The following is a 15,462-nucleotide window of genomic DNA, read 5'->3' on the forward strand; positions in this document are numbered from 1 at the left end:
TTCTGATTGCTGTCCAGAGCGGTCAGTGGTGCACTGTGGGATACCTCCCGGAGGCCAATAACGTCGATTTCCGTCCACACTAACAGTATTCTGAAGTAGCAATATCAAATTTAGCGCTACTCCTCTCGTCGGGGAGGAGTACAGAAATTGATTTAAAGAGCCCTTTATATCAATATAAAGGGCGTTGTAGTGTGGATGGGTACAGCGTTAAATCGATTTAACGCTCTTTAAATCGATTTAAACGCGTAGTGTAGACCAGGCCAGACAGTAATTCACTTGCTTTATCATAATCTCTTTGTTTTGTCCTAATCACAAAAATAGGAACAGTTCTGTTTTCACAAATGTGTTTCCAAAGATGGTTCATCCTTTTTTATATGCTTCATGCTGTGTTTTGCAAGTACACAGAAATGGTTCAGGATAAAAGAGCCACAGCCAAGATAAAGGGAACCCCGGAGATAACAGAACAAGGAAATGGAAATGGAAATTGCAAACACTGTGCTCTTAGCAACTCGAGTTAAAGCCTGTAGGGGAGCCTGAGGGTTGAACTCAAACTACTAACCTAAGTTAAAACAGTGAAGACATGGCAACACTGCTATTTTAACCCAAATTAAGAACACACTTTTTTTTTTCTTCCAGTGTAGACAATGTAGACATGGATCTCCCTGTGCTGTTTCTACAGGCAGTTTTCAGAGAACAACTCAACTTTATAGGGGCCAAATGTATGAGGATATTTGAAGCTAACAGTTCAATTCCTGGTAGCTGGAAAGGAGGAGGAAAAAGTCGGGGGGGGGGGGAGGAATCTTGTTAAACAGATGCTGACAACAGACAAAAGTCTCACCCACCTTTAAAAATAAAAGAGATTGAACGGGGATGGGAAGGAAAGGATTTTTCCTAATAAGGGGTAGCCCCCATCCACCAAGACTGCAGTAGCTAGGAAGAACCCATGCTCCCCATATTCAAAAACACACATGTAGAGCTTTAAAATGTTTTTTAAATAAAGAAAACAGATGACTTCGTTTCAGAATAGCATCTGTGTTAGCCTGTATCCGCAAAAAGAACAGGCGTCCTTGTGGCACCTTAGAGACTAACGCATTTATTTGAGCATAAGCTTTCGTGGGCTACAGCCCACTTCATCAGATGCATAGAATGGAACATATAGTAAGAAGATATATATTCATACAGAAAACACCCCCAGCAGTGTCACCTCAGGTCAGGCAGTGAGTTTACTCCAAGTGTAGGATGCATTCATGGTAGAATGATCCTTTCCCTGGATAGGGCTCTGTGGCCCAAATATATAAGGCTATTTTTTTTTATAGTCGATTGCTCCTCTTCCTACATAGATGACCTGCCACTAATTCAGCATCTATGGCCTTCTGGGGTTGCTCAACTCATAAAGCCAAGGTTACATTTGACTGCAGCAGGCCCTTCAATGATTAAATATGTAGCACTCCTACTAAATTTTGAAGAAGAGCTCTATGTAGCTCGAAAGCTTGTCTCTCTTGCCAACAGAAGTTGATCCAATAAAAGAACTACACCTCACCCACCTTGTCTCTCTATTTAATTAGTGGCATTTGTAAGAAAATCTAGTAGATATAATTACACCCAGAGGCAGAGTCTCATGCCCGTGGCAATGAGATTTTCACAGCGTGTTTTCTTAAATGAACATGTCCCATGGAAGATTGTCAAACTAGTATTTTTACTTTGAAAAAAGGCTGTGTTTCTCCTCAAAATCTTAGGGAAACTCTTTTTTTCCTCCAGCATCTGTTTAACAAGATTTTCCCCTTTTTAACAGGGACTCAGGAGATTTGGGTTCATGTCTCATATCTGCCATAGACTCCTTGTGCAACCCAGAGTCTGAAAAAACTCCCTTTAACTTCAGTGGGCTCTGGTCCTTAATCTATTTGTGCCTCAGTTCCCAATATGTAATATAGGGATAACAGTGTTTCCTTTCTCCCCCCATATGTCTGTCTTGTCTAGATTGTAAACTTTTCAGGACTGGAGACATGTTCAACCAGGTGTATGTATGGCACCCAGCACACTGAGACCCTGATCTTGCTTGGGAGATTTGGGCACAATGGTAGTAAAAATAAATGATAAAAACATTGATAACAGCAAAGTAAAGGTTGCTCTATAAAGAAATAATCAGAAGTTGTACACATTCCCAAGTGCCTGTTGATACATTATCATCTTAGAGTATTGAGGTTGAGGAGAGTCTTGCTGATTGCCTGGACACTCCCATCAACTGCAGCTACAGAGGGGTTAATTTTCTTTTTATCTTTAACCCTTCCCAAATCAAGGTAGTATTTGTGTGTTTCCTATCTCATAAATAAGGCTACATTTCAGTCACAGGCATTTTTAATAAAAGTCATGAACAGTAAACAAAAATTCATGTCCTGTGACTTGTTCATGACTTGTACTATATACCCCCTGACTAAAACTTGGGCTGGTGCGACTGGCCCAGGGGCTGCCTGAGCAGATCAGGCAGCCCCGGAGCCAGCTGCACCAGCTGACGCAGAAGTCACGGAGGTCACAGAAAGTCAAGGAATCCATGACCTCAGTCACAGACACGGAGCCTTCCTCATAAATGAGTTGGTGAAGTTACACAGCTACTCTAAAAGTAAACTTCCTCATTGTAACACTTCCTTCCTTTGTCAGATACAGTGTTTCTCAACCTTTTTGATACCAAGGACTGCCTTGCTGCCTTCCTAAACTGTGTCAGGGAGATCTCAGGACAAAATATGTATGACTACAAAGAGTGACTAACTGGCCAATGGAAAATGGAGGTCTAATAAGTGACGTGAAACCACGAGGTCTATTTTGTAATCTTATCCCTGAAAGATGAAGTGTCGTCATCATCATTATCCCACACATTATCCCTTCCCTGACTCTGTCTATTATTAAGGGTTTCTGACTCTTCCCAGAATAAGGCCCTATTTTCAATTGCTTATAAGTTTGCCAAATTTTAACTGTTAATGTTGAAAATGTCCGTGTCAGGTAGCTGAGGACTTACTTCTGCAACTGAAGACAATGGGAGCTAGGCTTTGAATATACAAAGTACTATATAATGCTAAGTACACTGCAAAATTGAGTCCTAAGGTTCTTAAATTGAGCACCCACAATTACTGGATATTTTTACCTTAATCTCTCTGTGCATCAGTTGTCCATCTGTAAAACTGAGATAATACCACCCTTTATCTCATTGTGGTGTGAAAATAAGGTAATGTTTGTGAAGCACTGAGATTCTACAATGAGTGCTATGGAATAACCCATGAGGAAATTAATAATTCTGCCTTCAGAACAGGGTTTGAATACGGTGCAGTAAATAAGCCAAGGGGTCAGACATTGTTCAATGAAAAGACAACAAAATATTGACTCTACTCATTAAGGATGTACAATCCATCCTGTGCACTGAATCAAGCAGGGGTCCAGAGGAAATAGTAATATGTTATTGTGTAATTAAAGACTGTAGCACAATGCATACACACAAGGAGGCCAAATTAAGGTTGCACAAGCAGCTTTAGTTCTAGCACTTCCTAACTGTTGAGTGCTTGATTTTGCAGTCTTACTGTTCTTTTAATGTATTTTTTGTGTACGATATCAGACAGACATATGTCACTACTATGAAATATAAAATAATCATATTTTAATTTTAGAATGAATAATGGGCAATGGTGAATTTGGACCTGTGATACTACTGAAGTGATACTGTTAAAAACAGAAATGAAGCTCCTGTAGTTTGTATAATAATCAAAATCCTGAGCAGGAATTATAGCTCTGTAATTCACCATTAGACTGTTTTTGTTTACTCAAGTGTCTCTTCTCCTAGCACATCTCCTCCTCCAAGGAGATGAAGGTGGGAAAACAAACATGGCATTAGTGATGTAATGCTTCTCATAAAAAGATTGGACAAGCTAAGGCTCTGATCCCATGGTCATTGAAGTCAATGACCAAATTCCCATTAGCTTCAGTGGTGCAGGATCAGGCCTTCAGTGAGCTCATTTCTCTCCTGCCTCCAGCATGGAGATGAACCAAGGATTCTCAATTTAGTTTTCTTTGTTTTTTCCCTCTGGCAGGATTCCATGGTTCTGTCTAACAAGTGTTTTGCAGAGAAGCATGTCTTCTTCTCTCTGCACTCTTCTCTGCTCTCCCCATCAACCTTCTCTCCCCATCAATTATATTCCCCCTTATTATGCTGCCTTCCCCTCCTCTGTTTCCTCAACCCTTCTCCCCACTCCCAACCCATTTTCTGTCTCTCTCCCATTGCTGTGCCTTCCTAACTACCATGGACAGCTCCTGCTACTTCTCTAAACCCTACCATACCCCATTCCCATCTCTTCTTTAACCCCTGCCATATGTTTTGGCCTTCTTTGATCATCTCCTTTCCTCGCATGTAGTGACTGTAAGAAATGTTAACTATTTAGTGGCCACCATTATAGTCTGAGTTCTGTTTGGGACTTCAGGAAGTAGTCTAAGTGAATAGGCAGATGTAGTGTGGAGAAAAGAAGTGAGTTAATGGTAGAGTACAGAAACTCTATTTCCCACTTCTCACAAATGCAGTGGTTACAGTCATTTTGGTAAATGGGATATAAAATTGACCATGGAAGGGGAATTTTGCCATCCTCAGTCCCATCGACAGGCAGCACTGTCAATATAGCAAACATATTTTTAAAATCTTGTTGGCCATGTTCCATGTAATGTTACAGTTTGAGAAGTGAAAGAATTTTTAACAGTAACTTCCATCATGGATGCTCTTTGTTTACATTTGATTTTCTCTGGGGTTAGAGAATGAAAATAGTCTTGTCATTTTCTCTTATAGGTTCTTTAGCTATTGGCCTTCAATTCTGTAAAATCTTATTTTTACAAAATTTACATTTGGGACAAATTTGACCTGTCAATGTTGCTTTAATTCTTAAGCAGATGCACAATATGGAGGGGGAGAGTGGGATAGTTGCTTGTCTAAAAGTTCTCCAAGCAAAATGATTTCACTCTCTTTATTTAGTGTATGTTGCAGGAGATGGTGGGGGTAGAGGGGAAGGGTTGTTTTTTATTCTCAAGTTCAGGAGTGAATTAGACCAGATTGTCTTTTTTCTTGATTAGTTAAATAACTACCTATGTAATGTCAGGTACTCAAACATATAATCACTCTATAAATAAAATTGTAGTGTTCTAGATTAACTTGCTTACCTCTACACCTTTGTGTAGTCTTGCAATTAGACAACACGAATGTAGTACTATTGGTAACTGCTTACCCTGACAAAGAAATGTGAACTGCTAAAACAGAGAGAAGGTATCTGACCTGTATTAACTCTCTGGTTCACCCACAGAAACAATTTAAAAAATTTCTGTAAACTTTCTTTTGAATTTATAAATGAATTCACTTTGGCCAGTCTTGTGCTCTTTCCTTGACTATTTGTATTTTAGGCACACATATTTTTGTTGAAAGGAAATTTCAAAGTCACAAGCATGATGCTCAGAGAGACAGTTCAGTCCCTTCTCTGCTCTTGCCCTTTTCTCAGTCTGGATTGTAAAGCTGTAAGCCAGTCCAAAAAAAGTATGCTGTCTAAATAATCACTTCAGTCTGTGATTTTAATTCAAAGGGTCATTTTCAAATAAAAACTAAAACAAAAAAATCCAACCAAAATTGTTCCAAAAGTAGTTCTGCTTGAAATCTGAACAATTACAGCATGTTGTCCATGTTATTTCATTGAATACACACAGTATTTCTTAGAAACTAAGAATAAACAGTTCTGAACTAAATTCTTTTAAAAAAATCCTTATTTTTACTCTTCAGTTAATGCAGATGGATCTACTCACACACAAAAGAGCATAAATCTTAAAACACAGATCATAAATCTCTTTTCAGATTGTAAAAAAAAGAAATTCAAAACTACATAAGATGGGTAGATAAATAAATGCTTCCCATATTATATTACAAGTATGCAGAAGAAAACCCCACCAGAATCTTGAACCTTTCTTGTTTTTGTTTTTAATCTCCACAGGTGAGTGATATTGTTCTGTTGCTTACTTATCTTCCTTAGTGATGATGGGCAAAAGCTATATCAAACTACCATAAAATGCTTGCTTCCCCAAATAGTTTAACAATTTAAACATTCTTTTGAGTAATTTGCAGTATTCATATCCATCCCTTGCCATATATATAGTTTTTTATAAAAGCCAGGTATCTTTATAAAAGCCAGGTATCTTTTCAGAATGATCTCTGAATTACATTCTCTCTCTCTTTATGGGATGTTATACTTCTCCTTCAAACTAACTATCTTTATAAAGAAAAAAGCTATTTCCTAACTAAATTGTGTGCCCTAGTATGCAAAAAACCAGTATGTATGCTAATTTAATTAAGAAAGGCTTAGAATTCTGAGACTTATGGAGTTTTGGTATATTGCAGGGGTTCTCAAACTGCGGGTTGGGAGTTGTGAGGTATTACGTGGGGGGTCACGAGCTGTCAGCCTCCACCCCCAAACCCTGCTTTGCCTTCAGCATTTAAAATGGTGTTAAATATATAAAAAAGTGTTTTTAATTTATTAGGGAGGTTGCACTCAGAGGCTTGCTATGTGAAACGTGTCAGTAGTACAAAAGTTTGAGAACCACTGGTATATTGCAAACATTCCTCAGACTGTAATAAGGAAATGACATATTATGACATATAATGAAATTAAATTGTTCTGATAAGAATTTTATTGATGTTGCGGTATACAAGTTATACCACCACCAAGAAACATTAAAAATATAGTTGATATCATGCAGCTTGTTGCAATAGGCAACTTTGTTCCTGAAGATTAAGATCGCTTCATATCAAGCTGATTTACTCTGTTAATATTATGTCATTTTGTAACTAATCAAAAAAGCAGACTAAGGTTCTAGTTTGTTGATTTTCAAAGGCACATACGGAACTTGCATGCATGCCCCCTATTTGTAATTTGAAAGTCTTCCCCATAATTCCGACATCACTCAACCTCAATATTTTGGCACCTCGTTCAACTCTTGCACTGTATAACTCCCCTTGGAGTTAGCAGGCATTTTGCTTACCAGGGGTTGCAGTTAGGCCATAAATTTCAGTTCTATTTGTTGATGCTAATGTGAAAATGAATATTGTTTGGTAGCATTTCTATAATTAGGAAATAACTAGTCCAGTTCATGAAAAACATATCTGAGAGCAATAACTGTGTATGGATAATAATAATAATTAACAAATGGTGGTGGTGTCTATAGTGCTTGAGGGCCAGATTTTCAAAAGAGCTCAGCATCCAGTGTAATGACCTCTTTTCAAAATCCGGCCACTTATTGTAGTGCCTAACTGAGCACAGATATTTTGAAAATCTAGCCCTTAGATGACAACACACTCACACACATAAACATGCTTGAGGACATAAACTGATTTTATCTCCAGATTAGAGTATGAGGGGAGTCACAAAATAATAATTATACCCCCCCCCCAAACACACACGTACTTCAAATAATTTACTAAGTAATCTGAAAAAAACAAAAAACGTCCAAAGGCAAATGTAAGTAATAAAACAATGGAAGCAACATATCTGTGTAGGAGCAAAAAAATAAAGGATGCTGTTCTCATCTAAAAAGTCATAAAATAATAACCAGAAGAAAATGGGTGGGAGATGTTCCAGTAATAAATATTATATTTCATGCAAAAATATCTTTAAATGTGTCATGCAAAACTTGAATAACCACCCTTTCAGCCACTCTGGTCACATTCTCTGATTTGCAGAAATTCATGCCATTTTTTCCTCAGGGGGGAAAAAAGATGATCCTTCACTAAAATATTGAAATCCATTTGAAACCACTTTAGAGGGAACTAGATGGCACATTGGATTGATAACAAAAAGCAGAATTTTTCACTGTAGGATGCTGGCACAAACTAAGCATCAGAGATTACCAAAAGTTCAGTGGCCTGTGACCTGGATAGGCAGATGCCCAAATACAAAAAACACCACCACTGTTTGCATCTTTGTTGACAGCCTCAGCCTACAGACCCAACACTGAATGGGCCATTGAGAATGAACTCCCTCTTTATCTAGAGGAGGTCTCTCTTTCAGATTTGAGGCACACTGACAAGTCTGTATTCGGAAGCTTCTTGCAGTGTGTTGCACCTGTAGTGTGAATACACAAATAACTCCAATTTTTCAGGGTCTATCAGTCTGATACCACTAATGAGTATTACACTCACATGATATTTAAAACCTCCTACTGATACAGAAGATACGTTTGCAGATTTTTCATGTCAGACTGAAAAAATTTCAGAGGCCTATTATTAATTATATTTGTATTATTCAAAGTTTGTGGCATAAATATTGGAGTCTGTGATGAAGTAGCAGAAAAGGCATAGACAGGGGCTAGATAAGTATACTATCAAATTTTAGGACTGTCCATAATACTACTCCCCCCCACCCTTTCTTGTTGTGGCTATATGAGCAATTGGTTTATTTAATTTGTGTAAAACTTCTGTTTTTAACAAGCAGAACAGCAAAGTTCAAGCTGTGGTTTTATTTTTATAGTGTAATGATTATATTCTGTCCTTAACCTTGAAAAACAGTTTAACCAACAAGAAAGCCAATATGCAGGAACAGAAAAATATTTATTCAGTCTAACATCAATTTGTCTCAAATTATTATTAATTATTTTACGTTTCTGACATTAACAGGTGTTAATATTTTATGAGAAGTGCATTGGCTACATAAGAGTAATTTCCACTTCTAACAATCCACCATACAATCTGTCAAGTAAATGAGATGACAAATTAATTATTTAGCAAATCCTGGCAGGAAAACCAGGGAGGGTCTTTACTTTAATTTATTTATTTTACAGTGAGGCAAGTCGAAGCTGAAAGAGAGCCTGCCGACATGAGACTGAAGTGTCTGCCCCCGGTAAATAATTACACTGAAAGAACTCTCCATCTTGGGGGAGGGAACATTATCCCTGATACATGCCAGGAAGGAGAATTAAAGCACAAATGTGTCTGTGCTAGACATTCAGGAAGGACTTCTAGGGCCTGGATCTTCCATTCCTTATGTACCCAAAGCGCCCTTGATTTTAACAGTAGCGTTTTGGTGCGTAAGGAAGCACGATAGGGCCTCTAGGTAGGCAGTGCTATAGAAATGAATCCCTGTCATTACTGGCATTCCAGCACTGGCCCTCACACACACACACAGCGTGAATGTAAAATAAGGTAATCGGATTGCTGCGCTGGAAGATCATAACATTTATCGCCATCATCACATACATGCCGCTGCCTGGCTAAACTAGGATGCTGATTCTCCTGCAGCTGTTTCCACGGAAACATGCTCCAGAAAGCCCCAAAGGAAGGTATTTGGGGGGAAGAATTCAGACTGTAAGCCCCCCGGGGCTGCGTAAATGGGGGACTGTTAAAGCGGCCCTCCCCCTTTTTAAGACCACGATTAAGAGCAGGGCTTAGCCACGAGGCAGGAGAGGAATAGATGGAGGGAGATGGAGGAATAGATGGGGCTGGGGTCCCTGCGGCTGGGCCGCGGAAATCACCCTGCTGCCTCCCCACCTGGCTGGAAGCAGCATCCTCCCAGTCCCAGCCCGGTCCCACTCACCCAGCACCACGGCGCACACCGTGCTGAGCAGCAGCCAGTTGTTCCTCAGGAAGCGCTGGCAGTCGCAGCTCCTCCTGCCCTTCCTCGCCATCGCGGCAGCGGCAGCGGCGGCGGCGGCTCTCAGGGTGCACGGGCTGAGCCGCTGGGTGTGCGCGCTGCGCTGAGCTCTGCTGCTGCGCTGGGAGCTCGGCGTCTCCTGCTGCTGCCGCCGCTCCGCCTGTGTGGCCGCTACTGCGCTCTGCGGCTCCCCGGCGGGGGAGGAGGGAGCGTGGGGCGGAGGCAGGAGACAGACGCACCTGGCAGCTCACAGCCCTGCGCTCCCGCCTTGCCAGCCCTGCACCCAGACGCCCTCTGGCACACGCAGGCCAAGCGCACACCGGTGTCAGCCCCTCCGCGTCCGGACCAGCCGCCCGCTGTAAGTTATACAGACTGGCAGGAGAAGCTGGGGGCACCCAGTGAAGTTGTCTTTAGTGTCTCCCCCGCCACCTCTCCTCCTGCGCTCACAAATCTCTCTACTTTTCTTCCCTCACCCACCCCTACTTTGTTATACCAATAAAAACTAGCAGGATCTTAAAGGGGACAAGACATTTGTCACATTTATTGTAAATACCATAATAAAATAAAAGATAACAGCAAACAATGTTGTTTGGTTACTTATTCCTATGATTATATATAGCTATATATCCATTCACACATCATTCACTACAAGTTCTGTGTAGATATTATAGTTTACCAGCCTAAAGTTGCTTGTGACAGAATACTGGCCAGGTACTCTGTACACAAGAGTGGAGCCGAGTCCGGGTCAGGTGCACCTGATGCTCCTGGAGGCTGGCAGCAGAACCATAGACTCAAAGTCCTCAGTCTTCAGAGTCCAGCTTTATAGGGATTTTCCCTATGTTAGTTCATGGGAGTTGCTTCATTCTGCTGTTGTTAAATTAATCAGCAGGTGGCTGGCTCCATGTTGGCAGCAGAATGTTACCCAAAGTCTCTTCTCACCCTTCTTTTTTTACAGGCTTTTAGTTTGGATTCAAAGTCTATAGGTCTTGCTGTGTCACGCTGCCTCTGGGTTTGGATTGATCACCCGTCAATTGCAGGCGTGACTTTCAGCCTTGAACCTGGCTTTGATCTTCCTTCTGTTGTTCTTTTGTCCTTTTCTTTTTAGGGTGGATGCTTTTTACTTTGTTTAGGGCTGTTGTCTAGGTCTTCAGCCGTTGGTAGTTGAACTTTATTCATCAGGACAGGCTGGGGCTGGAGGTTGATTCCATCCATCCATGCCTCCTCAGTCACACATCTAAACTAACTAATAAGATACAGCAGGGTTTGCAAAAATGAAGGTTGGAGGAAGCTTTACAAAAATGGAGTGAGTGTTTTAAAAATGGGGTTTGAATTACAATATGCAAACAGTGAACCTTTCTTGGGAAGAACAATAAGGACAATGTTTTTAAAGGCCATTTCAGTGAGCGTGGCCTAGGGGAAGGATAGTAAACATTTTCCTTAAAGCTGGCTTGTCCTGTCCAAGAATATGTCTGCCCTGCCATTTAGACGCAGTAGCGCTGGCCTTTGTCAGCTGACTGCTTCACTCCAGCTCTTAGGCACTTGGCTAAGGGGCTGTTGCCTGTGTTAGACGTTCAAGCAGCCTCGGCTTTAAGGATCCTGGGGAATGGTCCAGAGGTCAGACCTCCAACCCAAAGCCCTAAACTCACACTAGTAATTTAAAGCATGGGCCAGCCCATGGGTGTCTAAACTGCAGTGTAAGAGATAACTCAAGAGTCTGGACTTCCACCTAAGTGACACACAGCGATTTACACAAGTGGTTACTTCGTAAATTCCATTAGGTCAGAAGGGACCAATATGGATCATCTAGTCTGACCTCCTGCACAAAGCAGGCCACAGAACCCTCCCATACCACTTTTATAACAACCTAAACCATGACTGAGTTATTGAAAAGTCCTCAAAATTGTGGTTTGAAGACCTCAAGCTGCAGAGAAGTCCACCAGCAAGTGACCCATGCCCCACGCTGCAGAGGAAGGTGAAAAACCTCCAGGGCCCTCTGCCAATCCGCCCTGGAGGAAAATTTCCTTCCCCAACCCCAATATGGCGATCAGCTAAAACCCTGAGCATGTGTGGCAAGACTCACCAGCCAGCACCCAGGAAAGAATTCTCTGCAGTAACTCAGATCCCATCCCATCAACATCCCCTCACAGACCATAGCAGACTTATTCTGCTGATAATCCAAGATCAATTGCCCAAATTAAACTATCCCATCATATCATCCCCTCCATAATCCTTATCAAGCTTAGTCTTAAAGCCAGATAAGTCTTTGCCCCCACTACTTCCCTCGGAAGGCTGTTCCAGAACTTCACTCCCCTAATGGTTAGGAAACCTTCGTCTAATTTCAAGTCTAAACTTCCTAATATCCAGTTTGTACCCATTTGTTCTTGTGCCTACATTAGTACTAAGCTTAAATAATTCCTCTCCCTCCCTAAGTTAATCCCCCTGATATATTTATATAGAGAGCAAGCATATCCCCCCGGAGCCTTCTTTTGGGCAGGCTAAACAGCCAAGCTCTTTGAGTCTCCTTTCATAGGCAGGTTTTCCATTCCTCGGATCATCCTAGTAAGGCCCGTTCTCTGAAACCTGTTCCAGTTTGAATTCATCCTTCTTAAACATGGGACACCCAGAACTGCTCACAATATTCCAGGTGGGGTCTCACAGCGCCTTATATAATGGTACTAACACCTCCTTATCCTTGCTGGAAATACCCTCGCCGATGCATCTAAAAACGCATTTGCTTTTTACGGCCATATCGCATTGGCGCGATCATAGACATCCTGCTAATCAACCAATACCCAAGGTCTTCTCCTCCTCCTGGTTGCTTCCAACTGATGCATCCCAATGTATATCTAAAATTCTATTATTAATCCCTAAGTGCATGACCTTGCATTTTCACTATTATATTTCATCCTATTACTATTACTCCCAGATTTTACAAGGTGGTCCAGATCTTCCTGATAGCTATCCCAGTCCTTCTCTGTGTTAGCAATACCCCCAGCGTTTGTGTCATCCGCAAACTTTATTAGCACATTCCCGCTCTTTGTGCCAAGGTCAGTAAAAAAGGTTAAATAAGATTGGTCCCAAAACCGATCCTTGAGGGACATCCACTAGTAACCTCCTTCAGCTGCAGTTCACCCTTCAGTAACGACACGTGGAGTCTCCTCCTTTAAACCAGTTCCGTTATCCACCTTAAACTTTCATATTCATCCCCACAATTTTCCCAATTTGCACTAACAGTGTCCCATGTGGAACCGTGTCAACTGCTATTACTTAAATGAGGTAAATTGAATCTACCGCATTTCCTTTGTCTAAGTAATCTGTCATCCTCTCAAAGAAGGAGATCAGGTGGTTTGGCACGATCTACCTTTAGTAAATCCATGTTGCAATTCGCCCATTGACAATTTAATCTCCTAGTATATCTCCCACTGCTGTTGCAATTGACCTCAATCTGCTAAGACATCAGCTATCTGGAGTTACTTATACCTTCTCGCTTTAATTTTCCCAAGTTCCTTACCATACTCAAGCTTAACAGGGCTATAGTTACCCGAATCACTTGTTTGTCCCTTTCGTAGAAGATAGGAACTACGTTAGCAATCTCTCAGTCCGTAGGTACCCAACCCCGAGTTTTACTGATTGATTAAAAACTTCTCGTCCACGGGCTCGCAATTTCATGCGCAGTTTCTTTAATATCTTCGTGGATGGAGATTGTCCGGGCCCTCCTTTGTCGTCCCATTAAGCTGTTCATGTGTTGGCCTTCTACTCAGATGCGGTAATATCACCTCCATATCTCATTCCCGTTTATCATCCTCTCCATCATCCCTAAAACTCTCACTAGTCGTTATTAAAGACTGGGCACAAAGTACTTATTTTAGATATTGAGGACCATGCCTAGGGTATCCTTAACCTCCATTCCATCCTCAGTGTATAGCGCGGCCCACTTCTTCTTTCTTTGTTTTCTTCTTATTTATGTGGCTGTTAGAACTTTTTACTATTGGTTTTAATTCCCTTTGCAAGGTCCAGTTCTACATGGCTTTTAGCCTTCCTCACTTTATCCCTACATGTTCTGAGACTGGGTACTTCTTTGGCTAATCCCGGCCTTTCTTCCACTCCCTGTAAGCTTTCTGCTTTTTTCCTAATCCCCTCTCTGAGATGCTTGTCATCTTCCAGTTTTTGGTCTACAACTCCTGCCATGGTTTTTTTCCCCTTTCTTGGGATGTGGATGAGCTTCAACAGTTTCTTGCAGCATCGACTTAAAGAATTCCAGGCCTCCCTCCGCATTTAAATCCACAAGTTCCTCCGTCCTCCACTTCCTAACTAATTTCCCTAAACTCTTTAAAATTAGCCCTGAGAAGTCAAAACCTAATCCCAGATTCTATTGTGTTTCCTTCCATCTAGTTTGAACTGGAATCAGCTCTGAATCACTTGTAACCAAGGTGTCCACCTACCACCATATTCTTCTATGAGGTCCTCACTGCTCACCAAAACCAAATCTAAAATGGCATCCCCTCTTGTCGACTTCAACTACCTTGGTGAGAACATCCCATCCGCACACATCCAGAAAAATCTGACCCCTATTATTTCTTGCAAGCACTTGTCCTCCAGTCTATATCTTGGGAAGTTGAAGCTCCATTGATCACACATTCCCCTTAGGTTTACTATATGACATTAAAGGGCTCTATCCATATCCAAATCAACTCGGCGGCGTAGCACCCCAAGCACTTATCTCAGGGGAGGCTCTATAGCCTTTTTACCCAGTGGATTTTTGCCCAGACAGGACCTGTCTTTCCATTCCATCACTTTTATTTCTTACAGTTAACTCAATCATTGATGTACAATCTATCACTACCTTTGCTTTTTCCTGTCTTTCAACGCACTAGCCTTCGAATACCTGTTACTCCAGTACATGTACTATTCCACCAGTTTGTTTCCTGATAATCATCTGGTTCACTTCCTGGCACAGTAGCTCCAGTTCCCCGGATACTGGTCCCGCAATTAGTGTACAGACATTTTAATTTTTGGCGTTTGGCATCAGTAATCTTACCCCGTTGTGCACAGACATTCTACCGCCAGCATCACCTGTAGCTAGTTTCTCACACCGCTTCCTCTCTGGGCAATTCCCAGTCCCAAGCGTATCCCTCCACGTATTCCCTTTCCAGGTTAAATTCCGGCGTGGAGATCTCCTGACATTACCCAACCATCTCCCCAACCCAGTTAAAGCTCTTCTTAAGAGGTCGGCAGCTCCATCCTAGAAGGTCTATTTCCCTCCTTACTTAGGTGAAGTCCATCCAGAGAGAACAGTCGTCTGTCCGTAAATGCTTCCCAATGACCGTATTCCCAAAAGCCCTCCTTATAGCACCACTGCCTGAGCCATCATGTTAATTGTCATAATCTTGTCACTCTTATTCCCCTTCCCCTAGGAACCGGCAGATCCCACTGAAATATTACCTGAGTCCTCGATTTTCCTTTGAGCGTCTTCCCCGTCGGGCATAGTCCTCCTGATACAGTTTCCAGCGAGTAACTAGCCGATCAATTCGTTCCCACATGAAGGAACAATCAGGGATTCTTTTCCCACTGCCCGCCTAGGATCCTTTTCAGCCTCATGGTGCCACATCTGTATCTTAGCACCAGGCAGACAGCCACACCCTTCTGTTTCTCCCGATCAGCTCTAGTACGGCCTGTCTCTTTCTCAGTAAGGATTCCAATCACGTAGACCTTGCCTCTTTCTGGTGACAGTGTGATTCTGCCGTCTATCCCCTGCACCTGCTGGCCGCAGTCCTCTCGATTAGTATCGCCCTTGGCAAATTCCTCCTGGGGCTCT

The 15,462-nt window shown here is 41.8% G+C and overlaps 1 protein-coding gene across 1 annotated transcript in view; it reads right to left on the reverse strand.

Annotated features, from left to right (window-relative positions):
* The window catches only part of SLC1A1 (solute carrier family 1 member 1), a 71,510-nt gene extending 61,701 nt beyond the window's left edge, over positions 1 to 9,809 (reverse strand). Inside the window, exon 1 of the mRNA XM_032801813.2 lies at positions 9,591 to 9,809. Coding sequence (XP_032657704.1) covers positions 9,591 to 9,681 — 91 coding nt within the window. The 5' untranslated portion in view covers positions 9,682 to 9,809. The remainder of the gene's footprint in view (positions 1 to 9,590) is intronic.
* Positions 9,810 to 15,462: the final 5,653 nt, after the last annotated feature.

This window comes from Chelonoidis abingdonii, chromosome 6 (genome assembly GCF_003597395.2).
Source record: "Chelonoidis abingdonii isolate Lonesome George chromosome 6, CheloAbing_2.0, whole genome shotgun sequence".
NCBI classification, from domain to species: domain Eukaryota; kingdom Metazoa; phylum Chordata; order Testudines; family Testudinidae; genus Chelonoidis; species Chelonoidis abingdonii.